The sequence below is a fragment of the Lolium perenne genome, chromosome 2 (genome assembly GCF_019359855.2).
Source record: "Lolium perenne isolate Kyuss_39 chromosome 2, Kyuss_2.0, whole genome shotgun sequence".
Classification (NCBI taxonomy): domain Eukaryota; kingdom Viridiplantae; phylum Streptophyta; class Magnoliopsida; order Poales; family Poaceae; genus Lolium; species Lolium perenne.
The window spans coordinates 132,248,939-132,270,017 of record NC_067245.2 but is presented as its reverse complement, the minus strand read 5'-3'; the positions used below and the strand labels follow the sequence as shown (position 1 = coordinate 132,270,017).

The 21,079-nt window shown below is 43.9% G+C and overlaps 1 protein-coding gene across 1 annotated transcript; it reads right to left on the bottom strand.

Annotated features, from left to right (window-relative positions):
- Positions 1-776: 776 nt before the first annotated feature.
- Positions 777-14,400, bottom strand: LOC139836063 (uncharacterized). The gene is made up of 4 exons (XM_071826263.1): positions 13,997-14,400; positions 12,876-12,959; positions 6,203-7,261; positions 777-860 (listed from the first exon to the last, which is right to left on the bottom strand). Exon 3 carries the CDS (start codon positions 7,258-7,260, stop codon positions 6,406-6,408), a length of 855 nt encoding a protein of 284 aa, XP_071682364.1. The 5' UTR covers position 7,261; positions 12,876-12,959; positions 13,997-14,400; the 3' UTR covers positions 777-860; positions 6,203-6,405.
- Between the last annotated feature and the right edge of the window lie 6,679 nt (positions 14,401-21,079).

Sequence of the window (21,079 nt, the reverse complement as noted above, 5' to 3'; positions counted from 1 at the left end):
TGCAGGGGTTGCCCAAATGTAACCATACGCACGCTCGACCCTGGTGTCAAAACCAGAGGCTCACGACAAGACCATTCCCAAAGCTACAAGCAAGTTTATTGGGAGCCACCCAACTAAGCTACCCGTGACGAAGTTCGACCGTACTCCGATACGGACCCAGAGGTTTGCGACATAGTCCAGGCGGACACTAACAACCAGGCACAAGATAAGTCTATCCGCGATATGAGTACAATACAGAAATAAACACCCGAAGGCAACATGAAGTAAAACGTGCATATCGTGCATATGAGCAAATAAAACCAAGGTTGTGGCTCCCGCTAAACAGACTCGAGGTAAGGTAGTAGGTGATGGGGGTCCCACTCCCCCACGTACGGGTAGAGCGCTCAGTCTCGGAACAGATAACAACTCGGGGTCCTAGGGGACACAAGTGGTTGACAAAGGTGTCGTCCACCGATGCCTCTGCATTAATAGTTATCCCACCTCAATTTTTAGTTGCAACAAGTATCATGAATTCATGATTAAGCTCACCAGCATTATCCATAGATAAGACATGTAACAACCCCAACATATCGAGATAAACAACAAGACCTAAGCACGCCTACGACCCGCAAGGCTTATCAAACATCAAACAACAATTGATAGGTAATGGAAGGGAAACACGGCTCATTATGGTAAACAAGTGGAATAGGATACGTGACTCGAAAGAATCGCAATATAAGGGTAGGAATAGATAGCAAGAGCTGAAATGTAAAATAGGTGAAGGAGGGAGGGCTCGCCTGCAGGATCAGCGGTAGAGGCACAAGCGATATCCTCCTCGGGGTAGCACGCAAACTCCTCGTGGCACTCCTCGGTACCGGCGTCTATCGCGAAGAAGCAAATCACATACAAAGAAATAAAGTGCGCAAATCAATACAGGAAGTGCAATGCGCAATATGATGCATGGCATGTGATATGCAAGGGGTTCATGCTTGGCAAAATTAAGTGGGGCATCTAAATAGCAAGATATAAGAGTAAACCCTCACATAACATTTAATCTGATTAGTAATTTTCATTTTGCCGGGACCTAGAATGGTATATGATGCATGACAATTTAATATTTGGATTTCTCATATTTTTCTGATACAAATAGACATAAATTTTGATGCATTTGGAATTGTAGAAGTTGAGATATGGAATTTCCAAGTTTCAATGATTATGCGCATTTTGATAATCCGAATTACAAAACATAAGGCAGAAAAGGGTTTTATTTTAAATCAGAGGCTACAGGAATTTGATCCCTGAACCTCCTGGCAAAAAGGAACTAACCCATCGGTGTGGTTCAAGTTTTTGAAGCAAGACACAGACATCTCCAGTTACTGTTATAAGTGACGTTAACTGACAGAAGAACTGAATAGAGGTGTTACTGGACAGAGATCAACATTTCCAAAAGAACAAAATAGTTTATACCAAGGGCACCAGGAATTGATCACTGGCCTCCCAGTTAGGCGTGCAACACACCAGCCAAAAGGGCTTGTTATAGACGTGATTGCAAAAGGGCAAGTCTTGAACTTGAACGGCAGTAACATGGATGCCAGAATTCTGAAACTGTAAGACGAACATAACATGCAAAAATAAACTGGCGTTTGCTTCTACTGGGATTTGGTATCCTGAAGTGATGGATCAGATCTGGCATGCCTGCCACTGGGATGGTGCTCAAATTATGATATGTAAAAGATGGAATTGTTTTTGAGCAGATCACACGACGGCCATTGAACTGACGAAACTGACAAACTGAACTCACAGGATCACGCACATGTCTGGACATCGAACATGGCGACCACGCGCTCGCTCCTGGACAGAGCAGAAGATTACTGCGACAGAACGGACAGGGAGATGGTGGAGGCGAAGCGGTTCTCACCCAGGACGAAGATGGCGATGCGCTCGAGCTCGTGGACGGCGGAGTCGTCGGGAAGAGGAAGAAGACGCGCTGGCTCCAGGAAGAAGACGAGGTCGAAGAAGACGTGTCCTGGAGCTGCGCCGGCTCCGTGAACTCAGCGAGGAGGAAGACCAGGCCACGGGGGCTCCATCCCCGCGCTCAGTACAGCGGACGACGGCGAGGAACGGCGGCGCTGCGTGGATCTTTCTCCGGCGAACTCGGTGACTGAAGGTTCTGAATTCTTCCTGGGTGTTCCTCTCTGAAGCCCTTGTGGAGGAGGGGACAGAAGATGGGGCGACGGCGGCAGCAAGAGAGAGAGGGCTAGGGTTGCTGGATTGAAAAGGGCAAGGGGAAAAGTGTAGGAGGGAGATGCCCAGGCTCCCCTCGTGCTCCACCTCACGAAGGACAGCGACAGGAGGAGGCTAGCACTCACGCTCAGGTTTGGCTTGGGCTGGGTTAGTTTCAGCTTAGGATAGGATTCTGTTAGCACTTTCTTCTTAGTTTGTTTAGTTCCTGTTTTGAAATAAAACATATTTAAACTATTTTGAATTTGGACATAGATGAGATAGAGTTTCAAACATTTTCAAGCCTGCAACTATAATTCAAACAAAGCAAGTTATAGGTGTTCCCAAAATTATTTGTTTCATATATAAAAAAACAATTGTAAAATAAGAGGAGATTTAGAAGGGCTTTAATATTAAACCCAAGTAAGAAGTTTTGGCATGATCTATATGAAAAAATAGATCAAGATATGGTGATGGTTTGGCCTTGCTTGGAACATCACAAGTGATGTAGAGAGAACAAGAGAGAGGAAGAAAACCCAACAAGCAAAAATAAAAGGTGGCACATAAAACTAAATGCAATTTGATAAAAACCAAAGGTGACATGTATGAGATGCATGAATGCAAAGATGATGCACAAAACATGGTAAGGTAAAGATGGTAGCTCACTTGGGATGTTACAACTCGCCCCCCTAGAAGGAATCGCGCCCCGAGATTCCTAAGGAGATGTGAAAAGAGCGGGATACTCGGATCTAAGAAGATCTTCGCGTTCCCAAGTTGCCTCTTTATCGGAGTGGTTTGACCATTGAACTTTGTAGAACTTGACAGATTTGTTTCTGGTCTTTCTCTCAGCTTCATCAAGGATGCGAATCGGATGCTCCTGATAAGATAGATCTTCACGGAGATCGATTGTCTCGTGATCCACTGCACGGCCGGGATCTTTGAGACACTTCTTGAGCTGGGAGACATGAAAAACATCGTGCACCAAGGAGAGGTTGGGTGGAAGCTCCAACTGATAGGACACTTGACCACGCTTGCCAAGAACCTTGAAGGGACCGATGTATCTAGGCGCAAGCTTGCCTTTGATACCAAAGCGATGTGTTCCCCTCATCGGAGTCACACGAAGGTAAGCCAAATCATCAGGCTTGTATACCATGTCACGGTGCTTGCTATCATAATAGCTTTTCTGCCGGGATTGAGCTATCTTCAAGTTCTCTTGAATCACTCGAACTTGTTCTTCAGCCTCTTGTACAATGTCAGGACCAAAGAATTTTCTTTCCCCAGGTCCAGACCAGTTCAGAGGTGTTCTACACTTCCGACCATACTGAACTTCAAAGGGTGCCATGCCCAAGCTGGCTTGATAGCTGTTGTTGTATGAGAACTCAGCAAAAGGAAGACAATCCTCCCACTTCATACCAAAAGATATCACACATGCACGAAGCATATCCTCAAGGATTTGATTCACTCTTTCGACTTGACCACTAGTCTGAGGGTGATAAGCTGTGCTGAAGAGCAACTTAGTTCCCATAGCTTGCTGAAAGCTTTCCCAAAACTTGGAAGTGAAGATGCTTCCACGATCTGAGCTTATTTCCAAAGGAACACCGTGAAGAGAGACGATTCTGTTGGTGTATAACTATCGACTCTTTGACAGGAAGGAAGTGAGCAACCTTGGAGAGGCGGTCGATCACAACAAAGATTGCATTATTGCCTTTGCGAGATTTTGGAAAGCCAGTGATGAAATCCATCTCGACTTTGTCCCATTTCCATTCAGGAACCTTCAAAGGTTGAAGCATACCCGAAGGCTTTTGATGCATAGCCTTGACTCGGCAACATGTGTCACACTCTGAGACATAGCTTGCTATTTGCTGCTTCATACCAGTCCACCAGAATGTGGTCTTGATATCATGATACATCTTTGTGCTTCTAGGGTGGATAGAGAGAGGAGTTTCATGGGCTTCTTTGAGAATCAACTCTTTCAAGCTTGGATCATTGGGAACAACGAGGCGGCCTTGAAAGAAGAGAGTGCCTCGATCATCAAGGGAGAAGGAACTGTACTTAGGCTCTTGCATGTTGGCCTTAGTTTTCTGGATCTCATCATCTAACAACTGTGCTTGACGGATCCTTTCCTCAAGAGTGGAGGCGATAACAAGGTTCGCAAGATAGCCTTGAGGAACCACTTGGAGATTCAACTTCTGGAAATCTTCAAGAAGAGACGATGGAATTTCATCCACCATGAGATTATTGCAATATGACTTGCGACTCAGCGCATCAGCCATCACATTTGCTTTGCCAGGAGTGTAGGAGATAGTCAAATCAAAGTCCTTGATTTTCTCAAGCCATCTTGTTTGACGAAGGTTCAAGTTGGGTTGGGTGAAGATGTATTTGAGGCTCTTGTGGTCGGTGAAGATCTCACATTTCCTACCCAACAAGTAGTGTTTCCATTGCTTCAAAGCATGAATCACTACTGCAAGCTCGAGATCATGTGTAGGATAGTTGAGCTCATGAGTGCGCAACTGACGAGAGGCATAAGAAACGACTTGACGCTCTTGCATAAGGATGGCACCAAGTCCTTGAAGCAAAGCATCACAAAAGATCTGAAAAGGCTTAGAAGTGTCAGGAGGAACAAGAACTGGCGCCGTGGTGAGCTTCTTCTTGAGGAGTTCAAAGCTTTCTTGGCATTCTGGAGACCAAAGAAACTTCTTATCTTTCTTGAGGAGATCAGTCATAGGCTTAGCAATCTTAGAGAAGTTCTCAACAAAGCGGCGGCAATAGCTAGCCAAACCGAGGAAGCTTCTCACTTGCTTGACATTCTTTGGAGGGAGCCATTCAACAATGGACTTGACAGTTTCAGGATTGACAGCAATGCCTTTTGCAGAAATCACATGGCCAAGGTAGACAACTTGAGGAAGCCAAAATTCACACTTGGAGAACTTGGCATAAAGGCGGTGTTCACGAAGCTTCGTTAGAATGAGACGAAGGTGCTCTTCATGCTCTTCATTAGACTTGGAGTAGACAAGGATATCATCAAGATAGACCACCACAAACTTATCAAGGTACTCATGGAAGACCGAGTTCATAAGGCGAGAGAAAGTTGCTGGAGCATTGGTGAGACCAAAGGACATGACAGTGTACTCATAGAGACCATAGCGAGTCTTGAAAGCTGTCTTTGAAACATCCTCCTTGCGGATTTTGATTTGATGGTAGCCGCTTCTCAAGTCCAACTTAGAGAAAACAACGGCACCCGCAAGTTGATCGAAGAGATCATTTATTTGAGGAAGAGGATATGTGTTCTTGATGGTCTTCTCATTGAGAGGGCGGTAATCAACCACCAACCGATCAGTTTTATCCTTTTTCTTGACAAAGATGGTGGGACAACCCCAAGCAGAAGTGCTGGGCTGAATGAATCCAAGCTTCTCCAATTCATCCAACTGCTTCTTGAGTTCAAGCAACTCATTTGGGCCCATCTTGTAAGGACGCTTGGAGATAGGAGCCGTTCCAGGTTCAAGCTCGATGACAAACTCGACTGCCCTGTCAGGTGGCATACCTAGGAGCTCTTCTGGGAAGACATCTGGGAAGTCACAGACAACTGGCACAAGTTCAAGCTCCGGTAGATGATTGCCATTCAAGGAGTATAACTGAACAGATGGAGACTGAGTCGGTGGATAGACTATGTGGCCGGTTGGATTTGGAAGAGTGACTGTGTGATTAGCACAATCAATGATAGCCTTGTTGATTTTCAACCAATCCATACCAAGGATGACATCAATGCCTGAAGATTTCAGCTCGATGAGAGAGGCAAGGAACCAATGGTTTCCAATTTAAATTTGGTTACCATGGCTTATCTTAGATGCGATCATCTGTCCTCCAGGGGAAACAACTTTGAAACTTTGAGGCAAAGAATCCATAGGCAACAACTGCTTCTGGAAGAACTTTTGTGACACAAATGAAAGTGAAGCTCCAGTATCAAACAAAACTGATGCAGAAGATGAGTTCACAAGTAAAGTACCAAGAACGACGTCCTCAGAGTGTTGAGCTTGCTCAACGTTGATATTGTTCACTCGGATGGCCTTGGGACCCGGCCTGTTGTTGGAGTAGAAGCCACGAGTCGGAGCAGGAGCACGCACCATCGCGTGTGTCGAAGTAGAGCGAGGTGGTGGTGGTGGCAGCTTCTGAGTGCAGAAGGTGGAGATGTGTCCAGCTTGCCCACACTTATAGCACGTGATACCGAGGCTGAGAGACTCTGAAAGATGGACTAGGAGCTGGCGGACGGAAAGCTGGTGGGTGGGGAGCATACCCTGCTGGCATGTGGTAAGCTCCTGGAGCTGTGGAAAAAGGGACCCACAACCTCCTCTTCGGTGTCGGTGCAGAAGGGCCACCAACATCTCGAGAATGCTTGCGCGATTCCTCGAACGCAAGTCTTCCTGTCTCTTCCTTGACTGCATTGTTCACTAGCTCATCGAAAGTCTTGGCCGGCACATGAGTCAAAGCATATCTGAGAGAAGGTTTGAGGCCACCGCGGAATCTCTTCTGCTTCTTTGCATCAGTTGACGCCTCATCACCAGCATAGCGAGCCAGATCTGTGAACTGTGAGCTATAGGTGGTCACATCATTGTTGCCCTGAACAAGCTGACAGAACTTTTCTTTCATGCGCTCCATAATCCCATCTGAGATGTGATGACTCCGAAAAGCCTCCACAAGCTGGTCCCTACTGACATCAGCACCATCTCTCATCTCCTGATACTGATCCCACCAAGCTGCAGACCCTCCTTTCAGCAAGTGTGTTGCATACTTCACCTTATCTTCGGGGGCCACTCCAGCTGTGTTGAGCATGCGATTCACATCGTGTACCCAATCATCCGCATCCAAAGGATGAGGAGTAGCATCAAAAGTGCGAGGGTTTAGCTGCAAGAAGTCCCGTATCATCACTCGACCATTGCCCTGACGATATGCTTGATCGACATTATGTTGATGCTGCTGCATCTGTGCAAGCAACTGAGTCATCTGGAGCATTGCCTGGCCCATCTCAGGTGGAGGAGGTGGTGGTGGGGGAGGAGGGCGCGCCATCCTGTTGATGAAGAAGAATTTGATTAGTACACGGAAGGATATGAAAATCCAACATGAGTGCACTAAAGAAACTTTTGAATTGCAACAGAATAGCATGAGCATGACATAGATATCATCAAGGTACAAGAGAAATCAAGTACACAAGTGGTAGCCATAACATACGACGATTAGAACGATAGCATCAATAATACTTCACAAATCTCGCAAGATAGTGATATATATAGCTATGCAGAGTTTAACAAAACATGGTATGTGCTAACACTGTCCAAGTTATGCCAAAAGAAGATAGTTGATCAAACAATTCCAAAGGAAAGAAACTTGAACAACAAACAACAAGTTAGCACGATCATGCTAACAAGCGATAGAAAGATTTTTCAACAACCTTCATAGATCTTGTAACCAGTAGATTTAGAGGCAACATTTTAAAACTTTGAAACAAACACCTATGGTACTACGGACCCAAAACACGTGATATCCTAGATGAAACAAGGTAAGGATAGAACAAAGCCGTTACACTTCCTTACCAGAGGGTGGGTGGGTGGGGTAAGAAGTAAAATGAATGAGTTCCTACTCTCACGAATATTTTTCTGAATAGCTACAAAAATATCAGTTCTAGACACAACTTCGTCCGCTGCAAGGGCTCCTATAGGCAGTTAAGGCTCTGATACCAAGTCTGTAAGCCCCAGGAGTAGGGAACATAAGAGCGCGTAGGTATGAGGAGTTTTTGTGTATGAGGTCAGTACAAGGGACCGTGAGGTCGCCTCACATTCCCAAGCTTATGGGTAGGCCAAGCAAAGCTCGACACGCCCATACACAATACCGACCTCATAGGCTCACGGTTAGTCCCAAGCCTGAGTGCTTCACCTTCCTGTGCACTTCAAACAAACACGCACGGTGCATAGGGTATAAGGGTGAAATACAACATATAGTATCACAACAATAACGTCTATGACACAAAAGATGGAAATAAGTTTATATAGCAACGCTCTAATGAGCAAGATAGCAAATGACACTCATAGGATACATATCCCAACAATACATCATACATCATGCGGAAGCGAATATAGAGTCTGAGTACAGACAAGATGCAAATAGGCATAAGATGCCAATAACATAAATCAGACGATGCCCATATCCACGGATCTCAGGTCGCTGCTAAGGAACTCTCACTGCGGACCGAAAACATCCTCATCATCGTACTCCACGTAGTATCCTCCTGTCAGATACTCGCAAGGGAACGTACCTGCAAGTCGGGCCAACGGTTGCCGAAAGATAGATAGAAAGCAGAGCGTGAGTACCAAAGCACGTGTACTCAGTGAGACTAGAACTAGGCTATGCTCGCCGGGCTATATGGTGGGTTTAGCGGCAGCAAAACTTGTACTAATACTTATAGAGACACGCTACAACTTCCGTCTATTTATAGAAGGTAAGAGAGCGCATACAAGGATCCAACTATATACTACTACAAGCATAACCCAGCCAAATACACATATCCCCTTCAACAAGGCGAAGAGGCAATGTAAAAGGCACTCAACGGTTGACAAATTTTATAGATATTGGTTGTAGTAATGCTATATTACTACGCAAGTTATTAGCAAATTATTAGCAACAAGTATAAGGTGTAAGTTGTTCTATGATCAAGCCATACAATTCCAAGTCGTCCATAACCGCGGACACGGCTTATCGATAAGATGTACACCCTGCAGGGGTTGCCCAAATGTAACCATACGCACGCTCGACCCCGGTGTCAAAACCAGAGGCTCACGACAAGACCATTCCCAAAGCTACAAGCAAGTTTATTGGGAGCCACCCAACTAAGCTACCCGTGACGAAGTTCGGCCGTACTCCGATACGGACCCAGAGGTTTGCGACATAGTCCAGGCGGGCACTAACAACCAGGCACAAGATAAGTCTATCCGCGATATGAGTACAATACAGAAATAAACACCCGAAGGCAACAGGAAGTAAAACGTGCATATCGTGCATATGAGCAAATAAAACCAAGGTTGTGGCTCCCGCTAAACAGACTCGAGGTAAGGTAGTAGGTGATGGGGGTCCCACTCCCCCACGTACGGGTAGAGCGCTCAGTCTCGGAACAGATAACAAGAACTCGGGGTCTTAGGGGACACAAGTGGTTGACAAAGGTGTCGTCCACCGATGCCTCTGCATTAATAGTTATCCCATGTAACATCCCAACCTTGTTATCATAAATAAATGAGTGTTCATGTGCATCTCATGCATGTAGCTTGCATTTGAGTAAAGTTTGCATCTCAATTTTCAATTATGCAAATACCTCTCTATTTCTTTCTCACTCAAATTCTCTCAAGTTTTGAAAATTAGGCCACATGGAATTGTTGTTATTCAATAAGGCCATGTGTGTTTAATATCCTCTCAAATTTTTTTGAGTTCAAACCAAATTCAAAACATATTTGAAATTGGGTTTTGAAAACAGAAATAAAAAAATAGAGGGAGAAACACCTTCTCTCTTCTCCCCTGGGCTCGGCCCCTTCCTCTCTCTCTTCTCTCCCTGGCCGAACGGCCCAACTCAGCCCAGACAACCCACCTCAGCCCAGTTCTTTCCCACGAGGGGGTTTTTGCAAAATGGTCGTCGTCCCCACCGACCGAAGCTGTTGCCTGGCAGCACGCCGGCCGCCCGATGGCCTGGCCGGCCACGATGACCTCCGCCGCCCCCGGCGGCCTATAAGAAGCTCGCCGCCGCGCCTCCGGAACCCTAGCCCCGCATTTCCCCCTTCCCCGCGCTCTCCTGCGCCCCAAAACCCTAACCCTAGCCGACCTACTGCCGGCCCGCTCGCCGTCGATTCGCCGCCGGCGAGGTTCCCCGGCAGTCGCCGACCCCTCCACGAGATCCGCGGTGAGCTGCTGCTCCTCCTCGTCCCCTCGGCTCGCCCTCTCTCGCCCTGTAGCGCCGCGGCACCGTGGCACCTGTCCCGGCCGCCGCTCGCGCTCGTCGCCGGCGATGCTCCGGCGGCTAATAGCCGGCGGTGCCACGACCAAATGGTTCGCCGCGTCGCCCCTCCCATTTCCCCCCTACGCGCGACTGCGATTTCGGCTCGAATCGCCGGATTGCAGCAGCACCCGAGCTCCCAGTGAGCAATGGCGCCGCTGATGTCAGCATGACGTCAGCGTGACATCATTAATCAATTTTCCTATTTTTCTGTATTTTCTTATATTCATTTATGTAATTTCTGTAAATAGAAAAATAATGACATGTGAGTCCCCTGGTCAGAATTTTAATAATTTCATAAATGTTTAGAAAATAATAAAATTATGACATGTGGGTCCAACTTTTATTATTTTTATTTAATTTTCAGAAATTGTTTTAAAATGAATTAAACTTTGGAAATTCATAAGTAATTCATTTTAAATCAGAAAAATATAAAATAATATATCAAAATGATCAGAAAAACATTTCCTAATTGTTTATCCATGTTTCATACATGCTTGAACCAATTAATTATGAGCCCTAGTAGAAACCCTAAATCGACCCCTCTCACGTGCCGGAGTCGATGCCGAACCCCTCTTTTTCAGTCGATGCACCTAGGGTTTAACCGAACCCCTTTAATATGACATGTCATCATATTGTATGTGCATTGCATTGTACCTTGTCTTGATTGTGCTCTTCCTTTCCGGTATTTGGTTCTTCTCGATAGGGACCGAACGCGAGCCTGAGATCAACGCCATCGAAGAGCAGCATCAGAACAACGAGGGACAAGGCAAGCCCTAACCTGGTTCATATATGGGTTCGAAATACTTTACTTCTGGTTCTTACATATTGCATCCGCTTCAAATATGTTTCATCGGCAGTTGTAGATATCCTATGTGTGCATAATTCCATCCTTGTAGCCCAGAGTTACTGATCCACCGCTCCTAGCAAAACTAGGTGTGAGCTTGTTCGCATCGCTAGAGCCGTATATGTGTTATGCTTAGCTATGCTTAGCTGTTGAAGTCTGATCCATCCGGTTGATGAATCAGAGCTACGAATGAACCTAGTTTGACAGGATGACGTGGTAAGATCAGTGATGATGTTAATAAACATGCTAAAGGCTTGGATGGGCCGCCACATGGGGATGTGGTGATTTGACTCGTTCTCGCCGATACTAGGACCTGAGTTCTCGCCTTCGGAACCAAGACTGAGCGTACAACCACACGGGGCCCATGGGAACCCCTTGGCCCTAACTTACCTAGCTTACCCATGAGTCAATTAGTTTGCGAGTTCCATTTGCCATACGCATGGGGGAAAGGTGGAAAAGGTTTTCAAAGTGCATCATACAGGGCGTGGCTAGGGTGAAGGATGCTGGAGGCATTGAACTGGATCCCCTGCACACAATGACCGGGACCGACTCGGAGAATGGCTACCTACGATGACGGAGATCCCCAGTTAGTTTGACTCATGGAATAGGCGAAGTAAGGGAAAGGTTTTGGTCGACCACCCTCTGCCAGCACACCAAGGAAGTGTGTTAATCTATAGTGGCATTAAGAGTTGGTCGGCGCGTGTGGGTAAAGTTGTACACCCCTGCAGGGTAAATCTTTTCAAAAAGCCGTGTCCACGGTTATGGACGACTTGGTGATGGATTCTGTGATCATAGACAACTTGAACCTAATCGTAAAACTTGATGTCAATGTGTGAATAAGGATCCCTTCTCAGGGTGTCGAGGGGGTGATCCTAGGTGATAGGTTCAGGTGATGATGAAGATTCGGTGGATCAACATGATGATCTTAGAGCTGGAATTGATATTGCTCTCTTATCCCTTTGAAAATGGTCTGAATAGACGAGCTTTTGCTCCCTCCTGTTTACAAAGGAAAACTGGCTTTTCGCAAAATAAGCTCCACATAAAGCCTCGCGTACCCGCTTTGCTAACAGGTTGTACTAAGTCTTGCTGAGTCCCTGTACTCAGCCTTGCATGCTTTGTTTCAGAGGAAATCCTTCTGATGGTGGCTTCTACCTCGACGTCGACGAGTAGTTCGGAGTTCCTCAGGCGGCAGCCTGAGACTTATGGGCTGGGACGTCGCCTTATGTTATGGCCTCTTAGGCCCTTTGCAGTCTTGTTATCTAGATAACATAATTTGCTTTCCGTTGCTTGTTGAATTGTGGTCAGTGACCTCTGCGTGTAATAAATTTGGATCTTAACTCTGCTAAGAGTTGTAATATAATTGCTTTCAGTCGTAGAGTCACTGTTGTGTTACCGATTCTCACCCTGTAGGCCCTAGAGATCTAGGTTAGGCTTATGCCAGATGTGATATCTGGGTTTGTCTAGCCCCGACCTCCGGGGTCGCGACATCCCACCTCAATTTTTAGTTGCAACAAGTATCATGAATTCATGATTAAGCTCACCAGCATTATCCATAGATAAGACATGTAACAACCCCAACATATCTCGATAACATATCGAGATAAACAACAAGACCCTAAGCACGCCTACGACTCGCAAGGCTTATCAAACATCAAACAACAACTGATAGGTAATGGAAGGGAAACACGGCTCATTATGGTAAACAAGTGGAATAGAATACGTGACTCGAAAGAATCGCAATATAAGGGTAGGAATAGATAGCAAGAGCTGAAATGTAAAATAGGTGAAGGAGGGAGGGCTCGCCTGCAGGATCAGCGGTAGAGGCACAAGCGATATCCTCCTCGGGGTAGCACGCAAACTCCTCGTGGCACTCCTCGGTACCGGCGTCTATCGCGAAGAAGCAAATCACATACAAAGAAATAAATTGCGCAAATCAATACAGGAAGTGCAATGCACAATATGATGCATGGCATGTGATATGCAAGGGGTTCATGCTTGGCAAAATTAAGTGGGGCATCTAAATAGCAAGATATAAGAGTAAACCCTCACATAACATTTAATATGATTAGTAATTTTCATTTGGCCGGGACATAGAATGGTATATGATGCATGACAATTTAATATTTGGATTTCTCATATTTTTCTGATACAAATAGACATAAATTTTGATGCATTTGGAATTGTAGAAGTTGAGATATGGAATTTCCAAGTTTCAATGATTATGCGCATTTTGATAATCCGAATTACAAAACATAAGGCAGAAAAGGGTTTTATTTTAAATCAGAGGCTACAAAAATTTGATCCCTGAACCTCCTGGCAAAAAGGAACTAACCCATCGGTGTGGTTCAAGTTTTTGAAGCAAGACACAGACATCTCCAGTTACTGTTATAAGTGACGTTAACTGACAGAAGAACTGAATAGAGGTGTTACTGGACAGAGATCAACATTTCCAAAAGAACAAAATAGTTTATACCAAGGGCACCAGGAATTGATCACTGGCCTCCCAGTTAGGCGTGCAACACAACAGCCAAAAGGGCTTGTTATAGACGTGATTGCAAAAGGGCAAGTCTTGAACTTGAACGGCAGTAACATGGATGCCAGAATTCTGAAACTGTAAGACGAACAGAACATGCAAAAATAAACTGGCGTTTGCTTCTACTGGGATTTGGTATCCGGAAGTGATGGATCAGATCTGGCATGCCTGCCACTGGGAGGGTGCTCAAATTATGATATGTAAAAGATGGAATTGTTTTTGAGCAGATCACACGACGGCCATTGAACTGACGAAACTGACAAACTGAACTCACAGGATCACCCACATGTCTGGACATCGAACATGGCGACCACGCGCTCGCTCCTGGACAGAGCAGAAGATTATTGCGACAGAACGGACAGGGAGATGGTGGAGGCGAAGCGGTTCTCACCCAGGACGAAGATGGCGATGCGCTCGAGCTCGTGGACGGCGGAGTCGTCGGGAAGAGGAAGAAGACGCGCTGGCTCCGGGAAGAAGACGAGGTCGAAGAAGACGTGTCCTGGAGCTGCGCCGGCTCCGTGAACTCAGCGAGGAGGAAGACTAGGCCACGGGGGCTCCATCCCCGCACTCAGTACAGCGGACGACGGTGAGGAACGGCGGCGCTGCGTGGATCTTTCTCCGGCGAACTCGGTGACTGAAGGTTCTGAATTCTTCCTGGGTGTTCCTCTCTGAAGCCCTTGTGGAGGAGGGGACAGAAGATGGGGCGACGGCGGCGGCAAGAGAGAGAGAGAGGGCTAGGGTTGCTGGATTGAAAAGGGCAAGGGGAAAAGTGTAGGAGGGAGATGCCCAGGCTCCCCTCGTGCTTCACCTCACGAAGGACAGCGACAGGAGGAGGCTAGCACTCACGCTCAGGTTTGGCTTGGGCTGGGTTAGTTTCAGCTTAGGATAGGATTCTGTTAGCACTTTCTTCTTAGTTTGTTTAGTTCCTGTTTTGAAATAAAACATATTTAAACTATTTTGAATTTGGACATAGATGAGATAGAGTTTCAAACATTTTCAAGCCTGCAACTATAATTCAAACAAAGCAAGTTATAGGTGTTCCCAAAATTATTTGTTTCATATATAAAAAACAATTGTAAAATAAGAGGAGATTTAGGAGGGCTTTAATATTAAACCCAAGTAAGAAGTTTTGGCATGATCTATATGAAAAAATAGATCAAGATATGGTGATGGTTTGGCCTTGCTTGGAACATCACAAGTGATGTAGAGAGAACAAGAGAGAGGAAGAAAACCCAACAAGGCAAAATAAAAGGTGGCACATAAAACTAAATGCAATTTGATAAAAACCAAAGGTGACATGTATGAGATGCATGAATGCAAAGATGATGCACAAAACATGGTAAGGTAAAGATGGTAGCTCACTTGGGATGTTACAGGCTGCCGAGGTGAAAAAGGCCACCGAGCTGAAGAAAGCGGCCGCCGACCCCGCGGGCCTAGCCTCGTCGCGGGAGGAGCCCGCCGTCGTGAGCAAGGCGACGGTCGTGACCGCCAGCTCAGTTGGGCCAGTCACCGGGGGCGGCCCCTCGGCGAGTGCGAGCAGCGGTGAGGTGACGAATGATGACGCGTAGAGCACACGTCCGTTGGGAACCCCAAGAGGAAGGTGTGATGCGTACAGCAGCAAATTTTCCCTCAGTAAGAAACCAAGGTTATCGAACCAGTAGGAGATGAAGGCCACGTGAAGGTTGTTGGTGAAGGAGTGTAGTGCGGCGCAACACCAGGGATTCTGGCGCCAACGTAGAACCTGCACAACACAATCAAAATACTTTGCCCCAACTTAACAGTGAGGCTGTCAATCTCACCGGCTTGCTGTAAACAAAGGATTAAACATATGGTGCAGAGAATGATGTTTGTTTGCAAAGAACAGTAGAGAACATTGATTGCAGTAGATTGTATTCAAATGTAAAAGAATGGACCGGGGTCCACAGTTCACTAGTGGTGTCTCTCCAATAAGATAAATAGCATGTTGGGTGAACAAATTACAGTTGGGCAATTGACAAATAGAGAAGGCATAACAGTGCACATACATATCATGATGATTAATATGGGATTTACTTAGGGCATTACGAAAAATAACATAGACCGCTATCCAGCATGCATCTATGCCTAAAAAGTCCACCTTCGGGTTAGCATCCGGACCCCTTCCAGTATCAAGTTACAAACAACAGACAATTGCATTAAGTACCGTGCGTAATGTAAACAATACAAATATCCTTAGACAAAGCATTGTTTTTTATCCCTAGTGGCAACAGCACATCCATAACCTTAGAACTTTCTGTCACTGTCCCAGATTCAATAGAGGCATGAACCCACTATCGAGCATAAATACCCCCTCTTGGAGTCACAAGTATCAACTTGGCCAGAGCCTCTACTAGCAACGGAGAGCATGCAAGATCATAAACAACACATATATGATAGATCAATAATCAACTTGACATAGTATTCCATATTCATCGGATCCCAACAAACACAACATGTAGCATTACAAATAGATGATCTTGATCATGATAGGCAGCTCACAAGATCTAAACATCATAGCACAAGAGGAGAAGACAACCATCTAGCTACTGCTATGGACCCATAGTCCAAGGATGAACTACTCACACATCATTCCGGAGGCGATCATGGTGATGTAGAGTCCTCCAGGTGATGATTCCCCTCTCCGGCAGGGTGCCGGAGGCGATCTCCTGAATCCCCCGAGATGGGATTGGCGGCGGCGGCGTCTCCGGAACTTTTCTCGTATCGTGTCTCTCGGTCATAGGGTTTTCGCGACGGAGAGAATAAATAGGCGAAGAGGCAGATTCAGGAGAGGCTCGAGGGGCCCACACCCTAGGGCGGCGCGCCCCCCTTCCTGGCCGCGCCGCCAGGTGGTGTGGGGCCACCTCGGCTCTTCTTCATTTCCTCTTCGGACTTCTGGAAGGCTCCGTGGAAAATAGGACCCTGGGCTTTTGTTTCGTCCAATTCCGAGAATATTTCCTGTGTAGGATTTCTGAAACCAAAAACAGCAGAAAATAGGAACTGGTGCTTCGGCATCTTGTTAATAGGTTAGTGCCGGAAAATGCATAATAATTATATGAAGTCTATATAAAACATGTGAGTATTGTCATAAAACTAGCATGGAACATAAGAAATTATAGATACGTTTGAGACGTATCAAGCATCCCCAAGCTTAGTTCCTACTCGCCCTCGAGTAGGTAAACGATAACAAGGATAATTTATGAAGTGACATGCTACTATCATAATCTAGATCAATACTATTGTAAAGCATATGAGATGATTGAAGTGATTCGAAGCAATGGTAAAGATAATGACTAAACACTGAATCATATAGCAAAGAATTCTCATGAATAGTACTTTCAAGACAAGCATCAATAAGACTTGCATAGGAGTTAACTCATAAAGCAATAAATTCTTAATAGAAGGTTTTGAAGCGATACAAAGGAAGATATAAGTTTCAGCAGTTGCTTTCAACTTCAACATGTATATCTCGTGGATAATTGTCAACACAAAGTAATATGATGAATGCAAATAAGCAAGTATGTAGGAATCAATGCACACAGTTGACACAAGTGTTTGCTTCTAAGATAGAAAGAAGTAGGTAAACTGACTCAACATAAAGTAAAAGAAAGGCCCTTCGCAGAGGGAAGCAGGGATTACTCTTTCTGCTAGAGCTTTTTATTTTGAAAACATGGAAACAATTTTGTCAATGGTAGTAATAATTCATATGTGTTATGCATAAAACATCCTATAAGTTGCAAGCCTCATGCATCGAATACCAATAGTGCTCGCACCTTGTCCTAATTAGCTTGGATTTCCATGGATTATCATTGCATTACATATGTTTCAACCAAGTGTCACAAAGGGGTACCTCTATGCCGCCTGTACAAAGGTCCAAGGAGATAGATCGCATTTGATTTCTCGTTTTTGATAGATCTCAACTCGAGGACATCCATACCGGGACAACATAGAAAACAGATAATGGACTCCTCTTTAATGCATAAGCATTCAATAACAGGTAATATTCTCATAAGATATTGAGGATTAATGTCCAAACTGAAACTTCCACCATGATACATGGCTTTGTTTAGCGGCCCAATGTTCTTCTCTAACAATATGCATACTCAAACCATTTAATCATGATAAATCACCCTTACTTCTGACAAGACGAGCATGCATAGCAACTCACATGATATTCAACAAAAGTGTAACAGTTGATGGCATCCCCAGAAACATGGTTACCGCTCAACAAGCAACTTATAAGAAATAAGATACATAAGCTACATATTCTTTACCACAATAGTTTTTTAGGCTACTTTCCTATGAGCTATGTATTGCAAAGACAAGGAATGAAGTTTTAAAGGTAGCATGGAAGCAATTTACTTTGGAATGGCAGAGAAATACCACATAGTAGGTGGGTATGGTGGACACAAATGGCATAGGTTTTGGCTCAAGGTTTTGGATGCACGAGAAGCATTCCCTCTCAGTACAAGGCTTTGGCTAGCAAGGTTGTTTGAAGCAAACACAAGTATGAACCGGTACAGCAAAACTTACATAAGAACATATTGCAAGCATTATAAGACTCTACACTGTCTTCCTTGTTGTTCAAACACTTTTACCAGAAAATATCTAGACTTTAGAGAGACCAATCATGCAAACCAAATTTCAACAAGCTCTACAGTAATTCTCCACTAATAGGTTCAAACTACATGATGCAAGAGCTTAAACATGATCTATTTGAGAGCTCGAAACAATTGCCAAGTATCAAATTATTCAAGACCATATACCAATTACCACATGAAGCATTTTTTCTGTTTCCAACCAAATAGCAATGAACGAAGCGGTTTTCAACCTTCGCCATGAACATTAAAAGTAAAGCTAAGAACACCAGTGTTCATATGAACAAGCGGAGCGTGTCTTTCTCCCACACAAGGAATGCTAGGATCCGAATTTATTCAAACAAAAATAAAAAAAAACATACAGACGCTCCAAGTAAAGCACATAAGATGTGACAGAATAAAAATATAGTTTCACTAGAGGTGACCTGATAAGTTGTCGATGAAGAAGGGGATGCCTTGGGCATCCCCAAGCTTAGATGCTTGAGTCTTCTTGAAATATGCAGGGATGAACCACGGGGGCATCCCCAAGCTTAGACTTTTCACTCTTCTTGATCATATTGTATCATCCTCCTCTCTTGACCCTTGAAAACTTCCTCCACACCAAACTCAAAACAATCTTATTAGAGGGTTAGTGCATAATCAAAAATTCACATGTTCAGAGGTAACACAATCATTCCTAACACTTCTGGACATTACCCAAAGCTACTGAAAGTTAATGGAGCAAAGAAATCCACTCAACACAGTAAAAGAGGCAATGTGAAATAAAAGGCAGAATCTGTCAAAACAGAACAGTCCGTAAATACGAATTTTTTAGAGGCACTTAACATGCTCAGATGAAGAAGCTCAGATTTAATGAAAGTTGCATACATATCTGAGGATTACTCATGATTTTTCGCAGATTTTTCTGAGTTACCTATAGAGAGATCTACTCAAATTCGTGATAGAAAGAAATCTGTTTCTGCGCAGAAATCCAAATCTAGTATCAACCTTACTATCAAGGACTTTACTTGGCACAACAATGCAATAAAATAAAGATAAGAAGAGGTTGCTACAGTAGTAACAACTTCCAAGACACAAATATGAAACAAAAATTGCAGAAGTAAAATAATGGGTTGTCTCCCATAAGCGATTTTCTTTAACGCCTTTCAGCTAGGCGCAGAAAGTGTAAATCAAGTATTATCAAGAGATGAAGCATCACATCATAATTTGTTCTAATAATAGAATCAAAAGGCAACTTCATTCTTTTTCTAGGGAAGTGTTCCATACCTTTCTTAAGAGGGAATTGATACTTAATATTCCCTTCTTTCATATCAATAATAGAACCAACAGTTCGAAGAAAAGGTCTTCCCAAAATAATAGGACAAGATGCATTGCATTCAATATCCAAGACAACAAAATCAACAGGGACAAGGTTATTGTTAACCGTAATGTGAACATTATCAATCTTCCCCAAAGGTTTCTTTATAGAATTATCAGCAAGATTAACATCCAAATAACAATTTTTCAATGGTGGCAAGTCAAGCATATCATAGAGTTTCTTAGGCATAACAGAAATACTTGCACCAAGATCACATAAAGCATTACAATCAAAATCATTGACCTTCATTTTAATGATGGGCTCCCAACCATCTTCCAACTTCCTAGGAATAGAAGTTTCAAGTTTTAATTTCTCTTCTCTAGCTTTAATGAGAGCATTTGTAATATATTTTGTAAAGGCCAAATTTATAGCACTAGCATTAGGACTTCTAGCAAGTTTTGTAAGAACTTAATAACTTCAGAGATATGACAATTATCAAATCTAAACCATTATGATCTAAAGCAATGGGATCATTGTCCCCAATATTCTGAAAAATTTCAGCACTTTTATCACAAACAGTTTCAGCAGTTTCAGGCAGTTTTGCACGCTTTGTATTAGGAGTAGAAACATTGCCAACACCAATTATTTTACCACTGATAGTAGGAGGTTTAGCAACATGTGAAGCATCAACGTTACTAGTGGTGGTAATAGTCCAAACTTTAGCTACATTATTCTCTTTAGCAAGTTTTTCTTCTCTTTCCCACCTAGCATGCAATTCAGCCACCAATCTAATATTTTCATTAATTCGAACTTGGATAGCATTTGCTGTAGAAAATGACTTAATATCTTTAGTTTCATTAGGCATAACTTTCAATTTTAAAAGATCAACATCAGCAGCAAGATTATCAACCTTAGAAGCAAGAACATCAATTTTACCAAGCTTTTCTTCAACAAATTTGTTAAAAGCAGTTTGTGTACTAATAAATTCTTTAAGCATGGCTTCAAGACCATAGGGTACACTCCTACTATTGTTGTAAGAATTTCCATAAGAATTACCATAACCATTACCATTATTAGAAGGGTATGGCATATAGTTGTTGTTACCAAAATTATTCCTATAAGCATTGTTGTTGAAATTATTATTTTTAATGAAGTTCACATCAACATGCTCTTCTTGAGCAACCAATGAAGCTAAAGGAACATTATTAGGATCAACATTAGATCTACCATTAACAAGCATAGGCATAATAACATCAATCTTATCATTCAAGGAGGAGGTTTCTTCAACAGAATTTACCTTCTTACCTTGTGGAGTCCTTTCAGTGTGCCATTCAGAGTAGTTGATCATCATATTATCAAGAAGCTTTGTTGCGGCGCCCAAAGTGATGGACATAAAAGTACCTCCAGCAGCTGAATCCAATAGGTTCCTTGAAGAAAAATTCAGTCCTGCATAAAAGGTTTGGATGATCATCCAAGTAGTCAGTCCATGGGTAGGGCAATTATTTACCAAAGATTTCATTCTTTCCCATGCTTGGGCAACATGTTCATTATCCAATTGCTTAAA

Excerpts from the sequence above, each read along its gene's own strand:
- LOC139836063 (XM_071826263.1), bottom strand. The coding sequence starts at position 7,260 with ATGGCGCGCCCTCCTCCCCCACCACCACCTCCTCCACCTGAGATGGGC.